This window comes from Ochotona curzoniae, unplaced genomic scaffold, assembly GCF_017591425.1.
Source record: "Ochotona curzoniae isolate NIBS_2020 unplaced genomic scaffold, NIBS_Ocur_1.0 contig_1014, whole genome shotgun sequence".
NCBI lineage: Eukaryota > Metazoa > Chordata > Mammalia > Lagomorpha > Ochotonidae > Ochotona > Ochotona curzoniae.
The window spans coordinates 2,188,413-2,208,772 of NW_024464920.1; the positions used below are offsets into that span (position 1 = coordinate 2,188,413).

Genomic DNA, 20,360 nt, shown 5'->3' on the forward strand with positions numbered 1-20,360 from the left:
TTGAAAGTCAGTGGGGCGCTTGGAGATCACCCATGACCTGCTCTACTTCCTAATTGTCCCACGACCCGAATTGGGCCAAGGCAAAGCCAGGAGCTGAAGATGCTGCCTGGCCTCCCATGTGGTTGTCAGGGACCCAGATACCCGAGGCACGAACCGCTGCCTTCCAGGGTGCGCATTAGCAGAAAGCAAGAATTGCAAGAGGATGCAGATTCAGACGCCCTAATGTTAGATGTGGTGTCCCACTGCTGTAGCACGATTGCCAAATGAATACAAATGGCCCAAGTGGTCTGGAAGTGGTACGTCCCCTGCCTCGTCCACCTGCGCATCAGTCACTGCGTTCCCATCATTACCCGGGACTGGCGGTGGGGGTTGCGCTGTTATAAGCCATCCCCCTGCCAGGGACCTGGGGTGGATGGGAGTCTGGTGGGGCTTCTTCCTTTATCCCCCCACCCTTTACCCAACTACAGGAAAAAAATGTGGAAATAATAGAATTACCTAATTTCCTGTAGCCCTTGAACTTTTGTGCCCTAATGAACTATGTAAAGATTGTCAAAAATAAATTTAAAAAAACAACAACAATAAGCCAGCCCACTGCCAAGCCCAAGCGTGTGTAGTAAGGCTCATTCTTTTGGCCCTTTTGGGTGCTCCTTCCTTGGTTGAGTTCTCTCTCTTCACCGCCCCCGCCCCTATGCCCTTCTTGTTTCCTGTAGACAGACTCTAAGAACAATGTGTAGCAATCTCTGTCCCTTAAGCACAAAAAATAGTCATCTCGGCCCGGCGCGGTGGCGCAGTGGTTAAGGTCCTCGCCTTGCACGCCCGGGATCCCATATGGGCACCGGTTCTAATCCCGGCAGCTCCACTTCCCTTCCAGCTCCCTGCCTGTGGCCCGGGAAAGCAGTCGAGGACAGCCCAAAGCTTTGGGAACCTGCACCCACGTGGGAGACCAGGAAGAGGCGCCTGGCTTCGGATCGGCATAGTATCGGCCCGCTGCGCTCACTTGGGGAGTGAATCATCGGACGGAAGATCTTCCTCTCTGTCTCTCCTCTCTGTATATCCGCCTTTCCAATAAAAAAATAATAAAAATAAATCTTTAAAAAAAAAATAGTCATCTCTTCCCCTTTACCGTTGCTTTTGGGCTCAAAGTCCACACTAGTTTGTATTCCTCATCCTCTGGATCAACTTTAACACTTGTTTTAAGCCTTGTTGGTGCCTGTGCTTAACATGCTCTTTTTTTTTTTTTAAGATTTATTTTCATTGCAAAGTCAAATATACAGAGAGGAGGAGAGACAGGAAGATCTTCTGTCCGATGATTCACTCCCCAAGTGAGCGCAATGGCTGAGCCGATCTGAAGCCAAGAGCCAGGAGGCTCTTCTGGGTCTCCCACACAGGTGCAGGGTCCCAAGGCTTTGGGCCGTCCTCGACTACTTTCCCAGGCCACAAGCAGGGAGCTGGACGGAAAGTGGAGCTGCTGGGAATAGAATTGGCACCCATATGGGATCCTGGCACGTTCAAGGTGAGGACTTTAACCACTAGGCTACTGTGCCGGGCCCTAAAACTTTTTTTTTAAAGATTTTATTTTTACTGCAAAGTCATATATACAGAGAGGCAGAGAGACAGGGAGGAAGTGTGCTTAATATGCTTTTTAAGTAAAAAGTTGAGAAGCTAGGACATTTGGCCCCAAACCTAGACCTGAACAGGTTGTGGAAGCTTCGTGTTTGAGCTGTAACTGTTGCTGTGGGTCACCATACTGCATGTGGAAATGTAAGAGGCTCAATAAAGCAATGCTGGCAGCAAGCTTTGTCTATGATCATCCCGAGCTTTCCTTACTGTTCATGGCATCTCCCAGAAGATTGCCTACTCTTGGCATGTGTGTGGGCTTCGTCAGGTGTTCGATGCGAAACACGCCAGCAACCTCGTTTCTTGTCTCACATGAAAAAAGAATTTTCTTGCAGGCAATTCCAGTTAGCAAAGCAGGATTTATTTAGGGGGAAAAAAAATGGGAAAAAGTCTCTGGCCATTGTGGCAAGAGGGGGGTTTCATGGCTGAGGAAGAAAAAACTAAGGTAATACTGTAGATGTTGTCTTTTATGGTCCATCTCAGGGGAGTTACTCGAAGAAAAAAAATTGTTCACATTAGCACCTGATTCTGAAGCAGAAGAACCTCAGAAGGGTGGGCTGGTTAACTTGCCCCTACCAGTCTAACGATAAGCTGGCTCCAAGTCTTTAACAGTGGCCCAGTGATTAGGTGGGTCACTTCTCCTTGGTTTTGTTACAACTCTTGAGATAGCGAATTAATACATTGATTCTGCCCTCTCAGGCCTTCCTCAAGCAAAGAAGTGGGGGAGAAATACAATTTGTATTTTTAAAAAGTAACTTCACCATGGAGCAGAAGCCTTAACTGCCTGACTCCTCACACAGGCTTCGTAAAAGATAACTGCCTCCTGGTGGGCTCAGGCCGGGGCGTCTCTATGCTTGGGAACCTGAATCCAGCCACCACGTGCACGTGGTGAGCTGTCCCCTGACCTGCCTAGGCTCCAGGGCCTGCTCCCTTGGGGTGTAGTGAGTACCCCGAGGGGGAAGTCTCCAGGGCTGGGCAGACCAGGGGCCCACCCACCGCACTCATTGAGTGGTGGATGGGATTGGGGAGGGGGCGTGACCTTGGGCCTGGGAGTTTAAACTTCCTGTAGCCTCTCAGCTGCGGGTGGGTCTCAGGCCAGGGCGTCTCTATCCTTGGATCCCAGGCCACAGCCGCCATGTGCACGTGGTGAGCTGTCCCTGGGCAGCCAGTCCACCATTTGATACCAGGCTCAGCCTGCTGGCCGCCCGGCTGGGAAGCTCTGGGGTTTTGGTTCTCTGAATCACTGCTTATATAGCTCTAAGTTGAACCCACTGTGCTTCTGGGATGTGAATCAATCCTAAAGATTCCCAATGTCAGTAACTCTTCCTTTGAAGAACTTGTAATCACTGAACAATGCTGACCACCAAACACCAGTCCATGCAAAAGCTAAAGCTTGGGGCCTGTACAGCAGGATCATATCCTATTACCTGACATGATGATGGATCAGGAGACGGGTCACATTAGGCAGGGACATGACATTAACTAGCACTCAAGAACCATATCCAGGGGTAGATTCTGTGGGGGATGTGTGGGCCAAACCCTGTGGGAATTCTAGCCCCACTGGTTAGCTCAAGAGTTGGGGTGGTGATGGACTAAGCTAGGTGTGACCAAGGAGCCTGCCATCAATCACAGGTAAAGGAGTCGGCAACAGTCTGGACTGGTCAAGGCAGCAGCACCTGAATGTGCATCCTGAATAGGGTGTAGGGTGGGCCGGGCTACAACATTCACCAGCTCATACAAGGCCAAATGGAAGGCCAGACGACGCCAGGCACTGGCCTAAAACCTAATGTATGAGAACTGGGTCTGGGAGTGGATCAAGTGGAGGAAGTTGGGAAACTCCTCTGGTGAGTCATAACTCCCACTGGTGAACATGTGGTCCAGACCTGGAGGTTGGACAAGCTCCAACAGCTGGCTAATGTGTCAATTGGTAATGGAACGGGGTGTACGGGCAGGTCTGAGCAAACCTTAGCTCACAAGCAAAACTAGAAACCGGGATGGAGCACAGGTCATGCTGAGCTAGGCTCTTGCACCTACTGGTCTGTGTGAGCCAGGGACGCTAAGCCACAGTGTCTAAGGCAGAGGTTGTGATAGGTGAGGGGCTGAGCCAAGCTGAGTCAGAGCAACCACTGGCATGCACGTGATCTATGGCTGGGAACAGGCCCAGTTGGGGAGCTAAGGGGACACCCTAGCTGGGTTGAGGTTTCCACCAAGGGGCGCATGGGCTGGAATGGGGACTGGATTCTGATCAGGATACAGTTGTAGTCTCCCTTGGCACAAGTGTGGACTGGGACTGGACGCACCAAGCTGGGCCAGACTCCAACACCATCTGGTGTCCTGGAGGACCAGGGTAGATGTGGGACAGACTAGGCTAGGTGTCAGCCCCTACTGAGCCATGTGTGAGCTGTATGTGGGTATGGACGAGCCGTGGCTGGGCTAAAACATCCAACAGTAAGAACCAGATTGGGTTGAAGGCCAGTCAGGAAAGGCCACTGTTCCTGCTAGGACAGGAGGTTAACTGAGTAGGGCTGGCTCATGGTCCCCCTGGTATGTGCTAAATCTGGCATTGGGAGAGGTTCTGATGGAGGAGCCTGGGCAACTCCCCTGGCAGGACACAGACCTGGCAGGTAAGCGCAAAAAACATGATAGGAAACAGCTCAGAACAGGCCATGGAAAGTTTCCCACTGGCATACATTTGGCATGGATTGGGGGAAGACCAGGCTGAATCAGTTCACATCACCCACTGGCAAATCTGAGCACCAGACAGAGTGTGGATCGAGCCAGGTTTGGTCGCAACAAAAACCAGTGCACAATACAGAATGCCAAGCTGAGGTTGCCTGTACAGGATGTGACCGCAGTGCCCAAACAGCACATGTGAGAACCAGGAAGGGAGGGGGCAGAGCCGGCAGGGGAATAAGGGGTGGTTTCCCTGCTGGACAGCTACTCCCACTGGAGAGTGTGGGCTGGGATGGGGGCAGACCAGACTAAGTAGGGCTACAACACCTGTGCGCCTCATGTGAGCTGGATAAGGGGAAAGCCAGGCTGGGCTGATTATTCCTACTGGTGCAAACAAAATTAAAGTGGGTGAGAGCTGTTTGGGCTTTGCCGCAGCATCAGCTGGCAGATGCTGGCACTGGGGTCTAATTCTGTCAAGTCAAACCACAGAACCACCTGGAGAGTGCATAATCCGGGAGTGGGAGTGGCCCAGGAGGGAAATAGTGGGTTCCTCCCTCTTGGGTTACCACTTCCACGGGAGGGCACAAAAACTAGGACAGGGACTGGGGTGGCTAGTCAGAATCACTCAACAACATCCGTGAGGGCTGGATACTTGAGCTGATTAGATGGAACTAAGCTTCAATACCCACTGACATGTACGAGAGCCAAATGGGATGTGGGACAGACTGGACTACTGATACACATACTGGCAAACCAGGGTAGGGGGTGGGCCTGGTGGGGGTTATTGTGGGTTGCTCCATCTAGGCTGCAGCTCCCACTGGTTTATGTGAGGGCCGAGTGTGTGCTGGGCATAACCAGGCTGGACTGCAACACCCATTGGTTCCAGTGGAAGACAGGGCTGAAAACAGAAGTGACCCAGCAATTGCAACCACCAGCTGATTGGGGCGATGGACTGTGCCGGGCCCTGTACGTGCTAGTACATACAAGAATCTGGTCTGGGAACACCTCAGATAAAGTTTCTCTGGGGATCTCCCCAATCCAAATGCTGGACTCAGAACCCTAACCAAGAAAAGACAGAAGACAGAACAAGTCAATCAACCACCTCAGCTATATGTTGGCAGTGAGACATTGGGCAAACGGAGACTATGATGGACTATGTCAATCAGTGGATTCTTCCACGACCTCATTCATAACTGGGGAACTAGCAAAACCACTTGAGCAAGACCCTCGGAGCATGCCCCACATCGGGGGCCTGGGGTGGGTGGGAAACTGGGTGGGGCTTCTCCCTTAATATCCCCCTTTGCCTCAGATACATGAAGGAAACAATATGGAAATAATAGTCTTACCCACTTTCCTATAGTCCTTGAACCTTTTTACTCTAATTAACTATGTAAAGATTATCAAAAATACAATAAAAAAACATAACTGCCTCCAACAGTTAATAGTGAAAACATTGCTTTTCCAAATCAAATATTAAAATTAATATTTTAGACATTCTCTAAATTCTACTTGCATCCTTCTGAATATTTAAAGTACAAGTTACAGCCATTGTTTTAAAAACTTTTGCTTTCTAATCGTCCACATCGTTCTCAGTAATAAGTGTTTAATGGGGGCGGAGAGGGCGGCAGGAGGGCTCCACAGTGTTTCTGATACTGGGGATGTTTCCAGAAAAATCCTAGAACTTTTCGTTGCGTGTTCTAGAAAAGTTGATTATCACTCGCTATCAGTACGGTGCTATACCTACCGTTTGGCAAGGCAATGGATAAAAACTTCAGAAATGGGCACTGATTCGCTTTTGTAGCGTTATAAAAATACCTGTCAACATCTCGGCTGGGGGTGGGTCGGACAGTCCACCGCTCTGGGACAGGTGTGGGTGACGGCCAGCAGGCGAGCAAGGAGCGGACAAGGCGCGTCCATCTCAGGCTCGGGGAGCGATAGCCGCGTCCACCTCAGGCTCCCGGGCGAGGAACGGGCGGGCAAGCCGCGTCCATCGCAGACTCCAGGAGCGATAGGAGTGCACAAACCGCGTCCACCTCAGGATCCGGGAGCGGACAAGCCGCGTCCACCTCAGGCTCCGGGAACGGACAAGCCGCGTCCACCTAGGCTCCCGGGCGAGGAACGGGCGGACAAGCCGCGACCGCCTCAGGCTCCCGGACGCGCACCCCGGCCACGCCCCTCCGGGAGGCGGGCCCAAGATGGCGGCGTGCGTCACGTGAGGCGCGCTGACGCACACGGCGGGCCGCACGGAGCCCCGCCCCGCCCGCCCCGCCCGCTCCGCCCCCGGCCTGCTGGAGATCATGCCGCCCGAGCGGCGGCGGCCCTGAGTGCCGAGTACACAGCAGTCCGGGCCGGTCGGCCGCTCGGTGACGCCGCTGCTCCCCGCCCCGCCCGACCCACCCTCGGACCGGGAGGCGCGTCTCCCTGCCGCCGCACGGGGTGGGGGAGGAAGTGGGCCGGCAGCTCGGGGCCATCTGGGAGGGAGGCGGGGGCGGCCAGTTGCAGAGTTCCCGCCCCGGACGACGACGAGGCGGCAGCCGCGGGTGAGTGGGGGCGGCCCCGGCCGCGGGGGACACGCCGGGCCGCGCGTCCTGCTCGCCCGCCCGGGGGTCGCGCGCGGGCGGCCGTGGGGGAGGGGCGCGGCGGAAGGGGGCGGGGCTGCCGGGCGCTCCCCGCGGCCGCGGCGCTTCCGGTCGTCGAACGTTCGAACGTCCGTGCCGGTCGTGCGGGTCGTCCCGGCTCCCGGCGCGGCGCCGGCCCGGTCGGCCGAGGGGAGGTCCGCGGCTTCGCGGCTCGGGCTGACGGCGGGGAGCGGGCGGGCGTCGCTGCGCCGGGCCCTCCCGCCTGCTTTGGGGGGCCCCGGTCTCCGCGCGGACGCCCGGGATGGCGTCGGTCCGTGCAGGGCCGCGCGTGGCCGGCAGGCGGCAGGCCCCGCCGAGCCGGCCCGGGCACCCCGTGCTTGCCAAGGACCGGATTTTTTCTTCCTTTGCCCCGTGTCTGAAGTTGTAGGGTGCAGGAGTCCCTCTGTCGCACGTCGCTGTTAAGCAGGCGTGGGAGAAGTAGAAGCCGCAGCTGGGGGGCGTTGGGTCCGGGGAAGGGGCTGTGTCCCGGTGGGGAGCTGCAGCGATGAGGCTGTGACAGGGGTGGCGAGCGGAGGGCAACGGGATCCAGGCCTTGTGCAAGGCTGGGGCACTCGGGGGAGTTTGCCAAAGCAACCTCGGGACCCCTGCAGGGCAAGCCGAGGAAGAGCGAAAGCCGGGCGGGGATATGTGAGGATGGGATTGTCACTGATAGAGTGGTTTTGACGGCGGGTGGGAACGGCCAACCCTCAGGTCTGCCATGGGGATTAAAGCTGTGCTCACCTGGGGTAGATGCAGCCGTGTGCTTGGTTTGTTGAAGTTTCCCGTGGGCCACATGATGTACTGGAGGGGCTCAGAACTGAGGGAAGCAGACATTGCGTTGCACAGGTTTGAAGTAGCCGCGTTAGAAATATGTGTAAGCCGCATGGAAGCATTAAGGAAGGAGGGGCCTGGAGCAGGGTGAAAACTAAATGTGAGGGTGTTCCTGGAAGAGGGGGCAGCGTGGAAGGGAAAAAACAGGACCTTGGATTAAACTAGTTTTGGCTGCAGGCCCCTTGCATTCATATCTTTCGCCTTTTATTATATTTTTATTCCGAAGTTTATTTTGAATTATATGGTACAATTCCATTGGGCCTGGGATAAAATGATGCCACCATGCAATCCATGAGCTAGTTCTGAATTCAACAACATGAAAGAAACTGTTTGGAAAAAAAGAAAATGAAAACAAAAGCGTCAAAACCCATGGGATGTAGCAAAAACAGTATGGAAAGGGTTACTGATCTTACAGTCTGCACGAAGGCTGCCTCAAATCAGACACAACATATGGTATCTGTCCTTTTGGGATTGACTTATTTTACTGAACCAAATGATCTCTAGTTAGGATCATCTAGTTGCAAATGGTATAATTTCATTCTTTTTAATGGCTGAGTAATATTCCGTGCAATACATGTACCACAGTTTCTTTAATCACTCCTCTTTGGACAGGTAGCTGGGTTTCCATGTCTTTGCTATTGTAGATTGAGCTGCTGTAAATATAGGATTTACCCTGCTCAGAAGCAGTTTGTATTTCCTTTGAGTGTATTCCTAGGAGTGGGATAGCAGGAACATATGGCGGATTTATTTGCAATTCTCCAAGCACGCTCCACACTGATTTCCACAGTGGTTGCACCAGCCTGCACTCCCACCAGCAGTGAAGGAGGGTGCCTTTCTCCCCACATCCACGCCAGCAGGTGTTGTTAGTACAGTTCTGAATGTATATGTATGCCTGTCTCGCTGGAGTTAGGTGGTACCTCAATGTGGTTTTCATTTGTATCTCCCTGATGCCTAGGGAGCCTGAGCATCTTTTCATCTGTCTGTTAGCCATTTGAATCTCTTCTTTTGAAAAATGTCTGTTCAGTTCTTTCACCCCAAAGTTTATTTTTAGAAGTTTTTTTTTTTTTTAATATTTATTTATATTGGAAAGGCAGATTTCTAGAGAGAAGGAGAGACAGAGAGGAAGATCTTCTATCCTCTGGTTCACTTCCCAAGTAGCCACAACAGTTGGAGCTGAGCTGATTTGAAGCCAAAAGCCAGGAGCCTCTTCCAGGTCTCCCATGTGGGTGCAGGGTCCCAAGGCTTTGGGCCATCCTCAACTGCTTTTCTAGGCCACAGATAGGGAGCTGGAAGTGGAGCAGCCAGGACTCGAACTGGCACCCATATGGGATCCTGGTGGATGCAAAGCAAGGACTTCAGCTACTAGAGTACCACTGCGGACCCTCCGAGGTTTATTTTTTAAATTTATTTGAAAGGCAGGGTGAGAGGGGAGGAGAGATAGTGATGTCCCGTCCACTGGTTCCCTCCCTGGATGGTCATAGTGGCTGGGGCTGGGCCAGGCTTGAGGCCAGGGGCCAGGAACTCTTATGGGGCTTGCCTGTGGGAGCGGGGCCTCAAACTTTCGGGCTGTTTCCTGTTGCCGCTCCCAGGTGGTCAACAGGGAGCTGGATCAGAAGTGGAGCAGGCCAAGACACAAACTAGCACCCAAGTGGGATGCTGGCATTGTAGATGGCAGTTTCACTTGCTACGTTAGGATGCCAGCTCGAAGGGCTCTGAGCTGTGGTTCATGCTGCAAACGCCTGGCAGTGCTGAAGGCAGGAGCTGGGAGCGCAAGGCAGGGTTTTGAAGGGTGATAGGGATTCCGATCCTTGGGCCATCATCCTTTTTCCCCAGCTGATTAGCAGGACATTGAATTGGAAGCATAGTTAGGACTCTAGCTAACACTCCCATGTGCACGCAGGGCTGGGACTGGGACCGTGTGCTGCGGCCTTCCCAGGCACCAGAGCAGGAAGCTGGATTGGAGATGAAGCAGCATAGCAGCCAGGGAGTGAACCAGTAGGTGGAAGAGCTCTTTGTCTCTCCTTGTCTGTCACTCAGGTAAATAGAATGTTTTTGGTAGATGTACGCATTTGGTGGAGTTTCAGGGCTGGGGCTGGTTGACTCCCCAAATGGCCACAGTGGCCACCACTAGACCAGATTCAAGGCAGAAGCCAGGAACTCTGGGCCTCTCCAAAGGGTGGTGTGAGCCAAGTCCTTGGAGGCATCTTTGGCTGCTCCTCCAGGCACGTTAGTAGGGAGCTGGATTGGAAGTGACGCTGTGGGAACGCAGGCTGGCACTCCTGGGCTGCTGGCTCTTCAGCTAGTGACCTATCTTACCCTGTCACAGCCCTGGCCCTGGGAGGTGTGTCCGCTGCTTGACTGTCACAGTCAGGACTGCAGCCAGGCCAGGTTAGAAACCAGGTCTTCCACCTGCGTGGCAAGGGCTCAGGTGCGTCTCCCGATGTCTGCTGTTTCCCAGGTGTGTTAGCGGGGAGCGAGAGGAGAAACAGAGCAGCTAGGGCTTGAATGAACACTTGGCGGGGATGCGGGTTTTTCAGGCAGCTGTATTACTTGCCATAACACCTGCTCCCCCCGTCTCCCCTTTTTTCTTCTTAATTTTTGTTTTCTTTTTCAGGCAGAGATGTATTTGCTGATGCATTCTTCAAATGTCTGCAATTACAGAATCGATGCCAGGCCAAAGTTAGGAGCAAAGAACTCAGATTGCAGCTCCCAGCTTGGTGGCCTAACACCTGGGTCGTTAGCTGCTGCCTCCCGGTGTGCGTTGGCTGGAAGGTGGCATTGGAAGCAGAGCCAGCATTCAGACAAGACAGTCTGACAAGGGGTGTGGACATCGTACAGGGGGTGTGGACATGCGCTAAAGACTCGCTCGCTGTCATCTCTCGGGAGCTGTAGCAATTTCAGTCCTATGTGAACCATGAAATTGTGAGGGGGCCTGCGCTGCGGCATCACCATTGTGGGTGCCAGTGGGATCATGGTTGCACCACTTCTAATCCAGCTCCCTGCTGACGCACCTGGGAAAGCAATGGAAGATGGTCCAAGTGCTTGGGGCTCTGCATCTATGAGAGAGACCAGTGAGAAGCTCCCGGCTGTGGACTGGCTGCGCTCCTGCCTTGTGGCCGTTTTAGGAGGGGATCTGTGGGCCTCTGTGTGGCTCTTCCTCTGACTTTAAATAAATACTTTTTTGCTTTCTAAGAAAAAAAAGGAATGAACATGTAAGGTTAAACTTCAATTATCAAGTCAGTGATGCTAAGGAGTATGTACCTAGTTGCGGTCTGGAATATTTTAAATTAAAGGTTTATTTATTTTTATTTGAAAGGCAGAATTTTTTAAAATGTTTATTTATTTTAAAGGTTTATTTTTATTGGAAAGGCAGATATACAGAGAGGAGGAGAGACAGAGAGGAAGATGTTCCGTCTGATGATTCACTCCCCAAGTGACTGCAATGGCTGGAGCTGAGCCGATCCGAAGCCAGGAGCCAGGAGCCTCTTCTGGCTCTTCTGCACACAGGTGCAGGGTCCCAAGGCTTTGGGCCGTCCTCGACTGCTTTCCCAGGTCACAAGCAGGGAGCTGGATGGGAAGCGGGGCTGCCAGGATTAGAACCAGCGCCCATATGGGATCCCAGCGCATCCAAGGCAAGGACTTTAGCCACTAGCCATGGCGCCGGGCCCAGGTCTTCACCATTTTTAAATGTACAAGTTCAGTCATTTTCATACATTCATCTTGTGCAAGTCGTCCCAGAGCTGTCTTATGTCTGTTGAAAAACACCTCTGCCTTTCCCTCACCCTCATTCCCCTGGCGTTGAATTCTCCTTTCTGTTTTGAGTTGGCTAAACACCTTGTATAAGTAGAATCATAAAGCCTTTACCTTTTATTATTATTTTTTTAAAAAAACATGATTTATTTGAAATGTAGAGTTACAGGCATTGATTTTAGAGTTGTTCACCGGGGCCAGGTGGGACCCAGCAGCTTCGTCTGCGTCTGTCACGTGGGTGCAGAGGCACAAACACTTAGGGCATCCTTTTGGCCCTCCTAGATCCGTGAGTGAGGCTGGATCCCAGGTGGAGCAGCCAGGACGCGGTCAGCACCTCAGCGTGCTGTGCTACAACTCCGGTCCCATTGCTGTGTTTAGGTAACTGGCTTAGAATAAAAAACATGTATTTGCTTATGTATTTTAGCTAATTTGAAGGGAAAGAGACAAAGGGAAAAAACAAGAAAACTGTGTTCACTTCCTAACTGCTTGTGATAGTTGGGGTTGAGGAGTTTCCGCCTCAGGCCAGGAGCCAGAAACTCCTTCCAGGTCTCCCATGTGAGTGCAGGGACCCAAGTGCGTGAGCCAACCTTGCTGCTTCCCAGGGCGCACGTGAGCCGGAAGCTGGAGTAGGAAGCAGAGCCAGCCAGATGTAGGCACTGTGGTGCAGGTCGCGGTGTCCTGGTGCAGGCCGCGGTGTCCTGGTGCAGGCCGCGGTGTCCTGGTGCAGGCACTGTGTGGTGCAGGCCGCGGTGTCCTGGTGCAGGCACTGTGTGGTGCAGGCACTGCGGTGTCCTGGTGCAGGCTGCGGTATCCTGGTGCAGGCACTGTGGTGCAGGCTGTGGTGTCCTGGTGCAGGCACTGTGGTGCAGGCACTGTGGTGCAGGCCGTGGTGTCCTGGTGCAGGCACTGTGGTGCAGGCTGCGGTGTCCTGGTGCAGGCTGCAGTGTCCTGGTGCAGGCACTGTGGTGCAGGCTATGGTGTCCTGGTGCAGGCTGCGGTATCCTGGTGCAGGCACTGTGGTGCAGGCTGTGGTGTCCTGGTGCAGGCACTATGGTGCAGGCTGTGGTGTCCTGGTGCAGGCACTATGGTGCAGGCTGTGGTGTTCTGGTGCAGGCACTATGGTGTAGGCTGTGGTGTCCTGGTGCAGCCCGCGGTGTCCTGGTGCAGGCCGCAGTGTCCTGGTGCAGGCCGCAGTGTCCTGGTGCAGGCTGTGGTGTCCTGGTGCAGGCTGCGGAGTCCTGGTGCAGGCACTGTGGTGCAGGCCGCAGTGTCCTGGTGCAGGCCGCAGTGTCCTGGTGCAGGCTGTGGTGTCCTGGTGCAGGCTGCGGTGTCCTGGTGCAGGCCGCAGTGTCCTGGTGCAGGCCGCAGTGTCCTGGTGCAGGCCGCGGTGTCCTGGTGCAGGCTGTGGTGTCCTGGTGCAGGCCGCGGTGTCCTAGTGCGGGCTGCGGTGTCCTGGTGCAGGCACTATGGTGCAGGCTGTGGTGTCCTGGTGCAGGCCGCGGTGTCCTGGTGCAGGCCGCGGTGTCCTGGTGCAGGCCGTGGTGTCCTGGTGCAGGCACTGTGGTACAGACCGCGGTGTCCTAGTGCAGGCCGCGGTGTCCTGGTGCAGGCACTGCGGTGTCCTGGTGCAGGCACTGTGGTGCAGGCCGTGGTGTCCTGGTGCAGCCCGCGGTGTCCTGTGGAGCTCCGCACCCGGCCCCTCGTGCCTGCCCCAGGACAGTGTCGGCTTCTGCTGTGTGTGCCAGCTGAAGTCCAACTTCATCTGTGTGTGAACAATCAGGTTGCCCTTACCTCCTGGCGGTTGTGACTGGTCTGTGAATGTGCAACTGGTGGTCTCTCTCAGACCTGTACTTTAGTCTCTTGGGATGTATACTACCAAAAGTGAAATGATAGGATCATTTGATATCATTTCATAGTTTTTTTTTTTTTTTTTCTTAAAGAAACAGATACACAGAGAGATCTCCCTTGTCCTGGTTCACTTCTCAGATGCTCACAGTGGCGAAGGCTGGGCTGTAGTCAGAACCAGGAGCCACGAGGGACTCAGCCCTCCTTGCATGAGGGCAGGGACCCGTTCACTTGGTGCATCGCTGCTGCCTGTTGGAGTCTAGATTAGCAGGAAGCTGCAGTCAGGAGCTAGAGTTGGGATTTGAACCCAGGAGCTCTGATGGACGTACTAAACCAAATGCAGACCTGCCATTCTCTGCTCTGTAGCAGCTGAGAATACAGTAGTATATAAGGGTTCTAATGACTCCACAGTCTTGCCAACAATTACTTTCTGTATTTTGATTTAAAAAAAGGTTTATTTGCTTATTTATTTTGTTAAGATTTATTTATTTTTATTGCAAAGTCAGATTTATATAGAGGAGGAGAGCTACAAAGAAAGATCATCTGTCCACTAACTTACTCCCCAAGCGGCTGCAATGGCCTGGGCTGAACTGATCTGAAGCCAGGAGCCTGGAGCCTTTTCCAGGTCTCCCATGTGGGTGCAGGGTCCCAAGGCTTTGGGCCATCCTTGACTGACTTCTCAGGCCACAAGCAGGGAGCTGGATGGGAAGCAGGGATGCCGGGATTAGAACTAGCATCCATATGGCATCCTTGTATGTGCAAGGTGAGGACTTTAGCCGCTAGGCTACCGTGCTGGGCCCCTATTTACTTATTTGAAAGGCAGGGTACACACAGACAGAGGGAGGGAGATCTTCCATCTGTTGGTTTACTATCCAGATGGCAATGACCAGAACTGGGAACAACTTCTGGGTCTCCAGTAAGGATACAGGGTTCGAAGGCCTTGGGCTGTCCACTGCTTTCCCAGGCACACAAGCAGGTTGCTGGATTAGAAGTGGAGCAGCCAGAGTTTGAACTGGTAATGTGTGGGTTGCTAGCATTGCAGATGGGGGTCCCTTATCAGCTGTGTGAACGGATATGAGGGGATTCGTCATTGTGGTTCTTGTTTGCAGTTCCTAATTGTGAATCGCGAACATTTAAAAAAATTGTGTTGATTTGGAAGGCAGAGTTGGGAAGAGGGATCAGAGAGCATTAGAGGGAGAGAGATCTTGTCCCCGCTGGCGTTCCCCCCCACGTGGCAGCAGTGGCTGGGGGGCAGGTTCTGTCAGCTCCTCTGTGGGGTGGGGCTGCTTGGCTGCTTTTGCTGGTTTTCTAGGCACGTGAGTGGGGAGCTGGGTCAGAGCTGGGAGCAGGCAGGACTTGAAGTGGCACCATATGGGATGGCAGCCTGCCCTCGGTCTACATATTCCGCATTTGATCATTGGTATCAGGAAAACCTCACAGATAGGGTTTTATGTGTTTGTTCAGCTTTTACTCAGTAAATCCTCTATGACAAACTGTACAATTAAAAGCTGTTCTCTAAATCACAGAAAGGAAATGTTTGTGTCTAGGAATATTGTCACACCTGTTGAGTGGAGTGATATTTTAAATTAACTGCAGTAATTTGTATATGTGCCATTTATTACATTTAAACAAAAAGCTTTATTTATTTATTTACTTAATTGGAAAGGCAGATACACATGGAGGAGAAGAAGAAACAGAAAGATCTTCTGTCTGCTGGTTCACTCCCTGAGTGGCTGCACGGCTGGAGCTGAGCCGATCCAAACCCAGCGACCAGGTCTCCCGTGCGGGTGCAGGGTCCCATGGCTTTGGGCTGTCCTCTACTGCCTTCCTAGGCCATAGGCAGGGACCTGAAAGGGAAGTGGAACAGCAGGGATTAGAACTGGCTCCTGGGCCTGGCGCCATGGCCTAGTGGCTAAAGTCCTCACCTTAAACACGCTGGGATACCATATGGGCGCTGGTTCTAATCCCGGCAACTCCACTTCCCATCCAGCTCCCTGTTTGTGGCCTGGGAAAGCAGTTGGGGATGACCCAAAGCCTTGGAACCCTGCACCTGTGTGGGAGACCTGGAAAAGGCTCCTGGCTCCTGGCTTTGGATTGGCTCAGCACTGGCTGTTGCAGTCACTTGGGGAGTGAATCATCAGACGGAAGATTTTCCTCTCTGTCTCTCCTCCTCTCTATATATTTGACTTTGCAATGAAAATAAGTAAATTTTTTAAAAAATTAAAAAAAAAAAAAAGAACTGGCACTCATGGGATCCTAAGGGTACCAGGTGAGAGGACTTTATCTACTAGGCTACTGTACCAGTCCCTAAACATGTTTTTATGGGTCAGATTTTTAAATGAGATGCCAGGAGTCTACAGTGTGACTGCCAGCTCTGTTCCTATTCTGAGCACCTTTGTTTTATTTATTTATTTAGGAAATAATCTTTATTTTTTTTAGCTTTGTATAAATTTATTTTTGATGATGTTTACATAGTTGATTATAGTGGAAAGGGTTTAGGATTAGGGGAAAGTGGGTGAGATCATGGTTTCCCAATTTTCTTTTTCTTCTTCCTTTGCCTGGGGTAGGAGGGATATGGGGGGAATTGCACCCAGCCTCCCAGCCTCCCTAGAACCTGGGGAGGGAAGTGGCCACCTGCTGTCTCCCAGGGTCCTCCCTGTGGGGCGTGCTCCGAGGGTTCTGCTCAAGTGGTCTCAATAATTCTGAAATGTTGTCCATCTCGTTCCCAGGATGAGGAAATCCTTCCATTGGCTGACATAGTCCACCTCAGAGTCTCCATTTGCTGTCAATGATTGGCTGGGGTAGTTGGCCAGTTTTTCTGTCCTTCCTCTGTGCTGGCACTAGGTGCCCTCTGCAGATCTAACGGGCTGCCGTGTTCTCCATGTGCATGTGGGCATGCGGAGGCCCAGTTCTGACACACGTACTCCACGATCAGACCACACATCCGGCAATTCTCCCCATGGTTGGAGTTCTGAGTCCAGTGGTTCAGTTGCGGGGATCCCCAGAGAAACCTCACCTGAAGTGATCCCACGCCTGACTCTTGTGTGGGCTTGTCAGTACGGGGTCTGGCCCAGTCAGTCACCCACATCAGCCAGTGCACACACTGGTAGTTGCAGTTGCTGGGTAGATTCTGTCTGCAGCCACGTCTCATACAGGAGGCATTGGGTGCTGTGACCCAGCCCAGTCCGAGCATCCTTAGTTGAACTGGCTTTTTTTCTCTTACAGTTGATTATGGAAGATTCCCACAAGAGTAACGCTTCAGAGGCAGCACCTCCAGCTGGTTCAGCAGTTCAGGGAGCGCACATTTCTCAACAGGTAAGGCAGGGAGCAGCCGAGACACTGCGCCAGGTGGGCATCTGTTCCAGATTCCTGCTAGTAGTTAAAGAAAAACTCAAGCAAAAAAACTAACTGCATTTTTTTAGGTCAAGACCATTCTGATTCTGTTTTATTTTCTTTTACACAAAGTCTACTTAGAGTTGTTTCAGTACGTATGTCTCAAAACACAGGAGCACATTTCATTTTGTATGATGCACTATGTAAGTTTTTTCAGACTAATTTTGTTGCCATTTCAAATGTGAAAAAGTTATTTGACCTTTTGAGCTAATCTGAAACAGACTAAAAGATTCAATAGTGGAACAGTTTATAAATGATCTTTATAAGAGCGCTTTATATTTATTACAATATATGGGAAATGGTTTTGCTGAATTGTGATATAAGCATGTTAGAAAATTTAGGTAAATTGACAGGTGTATATTTCACAGAGTTGATGATATATTTTTATTCCAAACTATATTTCAAGTACTTTGACTGACTACCAAGTGGCCAGAGCTGAGCTGATCCGAAGCCAGGGGCCAGGAGCTTCTTCAAGGTCTTCCACATGGGTGCAGGGTTCCAAAGCTCTGGGCCATCCTCAACTGCTTTCCCAGGTCGACAAGCAGGGAGCTGACAGAAAATCATTAATTAAAAACTATTAAAAGGAGATTGTCATCAGTCTGAAGTGCTCAGAGGTGTTGCTGTAGAACGCCGAAGCCGGGTCTGCTCACCAGATGCCTAGGTACCCGATCACTGACAGCAGGCTGCTGAAGGAAAGTAGGTGTTTATTGCAAACTGCAGAGCAGGGAGTTCCTTAATTCCCAGGCTCCCTGGCGGGTTGGGGTGGGGGTTCCCGTAGTTGATCAGCTCGTGTCCTAAGTGCCTGGTTGGCCAGTGGAGCGCGTGACCCTCCTTTGACTGGTCTGGGCTGCTGTGCTCTTCGGGGACTTGATGTTAGCCAGCTGCACTCCGGTCCGTCTGGGTTGCACGGCTGCTGGAGTGGCAGTTACATTCTGCTGGGACCTAGATTTCCCCTGCACAGACTGCTCCAGGACGACAGTGGCCATTGGGTTCTTGTCAGTTGGAGAAACTAATGACTCCTAAAGTCCAGTGGGTAGAACTCTGTAAGGCCGGCTGGATCTCTCCCTGGAGTCGGTGAATTCTCTTTGGTAATAGACTGGCAAGGACGTCTCGGGCTGAGGGGCTGGACAGGAGGCTGCGATTGGCATTGTACGGGTTTGATTTCAGAGATGCAGCAGTTTTTTGCTGGTTTGTTTTAAGCAGATTTGTGAATTAGAGATGTAGTATACTAAGATATTTACTAACCTACTGACACTCTGTACCACCTTCCACAGAATTTTGGGGTACTGAGTTCTTGGTTATTAGCAGTTGGCCTTTCTTGTTCGGGACCCCCTGGAGGCTGTGTTCATGGAAACATGTGCTAAAAGTGTCTTCTTGATTCCAGCTGAACTGAACATTTGAAGGTTTTTCCCCCGAGGTAGTTGCTGTTGAATCGACTAGGGCATCAGGTTGTTTCTGAGATTCACGACCACCTCTGGTTTGCTGTCGATGAGTGAGGGGTAGACGGGCTTTTCACGTTCCTGAGCTGTTGTGCCAATGGTCCTGCTTGTTTCTGTTTTTCTCAGCAGTGTCTTTCATCCTAACTTGATGGCACTTTCTGAGATCAAGCCATGGCTCACCTTGGGGGTCTTCGTCATGGCCCTCCCAGCAGGTGAAGACCATCCTACACGATCACCCAGGAAAAGGCGGCTTCAACACCACTGCAGTGACAGCCACGTCATCTTAACAGTTTTTGCCGTTTTAGCAATAGGATCAAATGTCAGAAATTCCACTTCTCTTGCTTAGCCATGTTAGCCATTGGCAGGTTAAACTGCCTTTCATCAGGGAGCTTGACTTCCATCAAGTGCTCCACAGAGCAGAGGTTGGAGTGAAGGCAGCATTGTTCAGTTTGGTCTGGGGAGTGAGGCAAATCTGAAATTATGGCAGTTTCAGTCATTTTTTTAAATAGATATCTTCATAGTCAGGCCGAGAACCTGTAACAAAGATCCCTGTGTCTGCCGTGTAATCATCCTGGAGAAGGCTGAAAGGCCTTTATGTAAGGAATGGGGCTCTCCGACAACGGGGGATCTAAGAGGTAGTGCCTGCTCTCTAAAGGCTGCAGGCAGCGGGTGTTCTTGACGCCGTCATCTTCACAACTCCTCCCTTCGCTGTGAGTTTTGGGACCCGGTGAGAGGCTGTGTCAGACTGTGGGGCTTTGTTCCTGGAGGAGGCTGCTAGCTCTGAACACCGGGCTGAGACTGCCCAACTTTGAACCAAAGGACAGTCCACATGGCTTAGCAGTTCAGGATCGCTAGCCCATTACGAATGACTTAGATGGTCAGTTCTGACCCTTAACTCAGGGCTGCTGAAGGGTGTGGGCCCCTACACCCTGCTGATTAGGAAAGAAGGGCTTGCCTAGCCTGGCTTTACAACTCTGTCTCCTCTGGTGGATACCTCTTAAGAGCTACAGGGCTTCCACTCGGCACCCATAGCCCTGTGTCCCCTATCTGCATCATTACTCCGAGATTTGTTTATTTATTTGTAAACACTGTATGTAGTTGAGAGCATGCATGCCCATGTGGGCCTCTGATTAGTGGGGGTGGGTCAGGTATGGAGGAAGGGGAGTGGGACAAATGTTTCAGTTCCTTTTGCTTTTTTTCTCCTGTGTCCTCAGGGTGAGGGAGGCGAAGCAGCAGCTCCTTGCCGTCACACTACATCAGCACCCAGGGGAGAACAATGTTCAGAGGGTGTTACTTGAGTGGTTTTGGTAGTTCTGTTCTGTTCTTTTCTTTCTTTCTTTCTTTCTTTTTTTCAATTTATTTTATTTTGATTGCAAAGTCAGATATACAGAGAGGAGGAGAGACAGAGAGGAAGATCTTCCATCTGATGATTCACTCCCCAAGTGACCACAACGACTGGTGCTGCACGGATCAGGAGCCAGGAGCCTCATCCAGTTTTCCAACGCAGGTGAAAGATCCCAAGGCTTTGGGCCGTCCTCCACTGCTTTCCCAGGTCTCAAGCAGGGAGCTGGATGGGAAGTGGAGTTGCCAGGATTAGAACCGGCATCCATATGGGATCCTGGCGCATTAAAGGCGAACACTAGCCACTAGGCTACTGTGCCAGACCCCCTCTTTTTTTTAAAGACTGATGTGTTTTTATTAGAAAACAGATATACAGAGAGGAGGGAAGACAGAGAAGAAGATCTTCTGTCCTGTGACTCACTCCCCAAGTGACCATAATGGCTAGAGATGTGCCGATCTGAACCCAGGAGTCAGGAGCCTCCTCTGGGTCTCCCATGCGGGTGCAGGGTCCCAAGGCTTTGGGCCGTCTTGGACTGCTTTCCCAGGCCACAAGCAGGGTGCTAGATGGGAAGCAGGGCTGCCAGGATTAGAACTGGCATCCATATGGCATCCCTGTATGTGCAAGGTGAGGACTTTAGCCATTAGGCTACTGTCCCGGAAACCGTTTTGGTAGTTCTGAATGGTTGTTGTTTTTAAAATAATTTATTTATTTTTTTTATTGGAACGGCAGATATACAGAGAAGGAGAGACAGGGAGGACAATCTCCTGTCCACTGGTTTAACTCCCCAGGTGGCCACAGTAGCTAGAGATAAGCCGATCCGAAGCCAGGAGCCGGTGCTCCAGGTGAGTTCAG

General features: G+C 51.9%; 1 protein-coding gene across 1 annotated transcript in view; it reads left to right on the forward strand.

Moving 5' to 3' along the window:
- Nucleotides 1-6,606: 6,606 nt before the first annotated feature.
- ATF1 (activating transcription factor 1) overlaps nt 6,607-20,360 on the forward strand; it is a 51,799-nt gene continuing 38,045 nt past the window's right edge. Inside the window, exons 1-2 of the mRNA XM_040979040.1 lie at nt 6,607-6,830; nt 16,560-16,649. Coding sequence (XP_040834974.1) covers nt 16,566-16,649 — 84 coding nt within the window. The 5' untranslated portion in view covers nt 6,607-6,830; nt 16,560-16,565. The remainder of the gene's footprint in view (nt 6,831-16,559; nt 16,650-20,360) is intronic.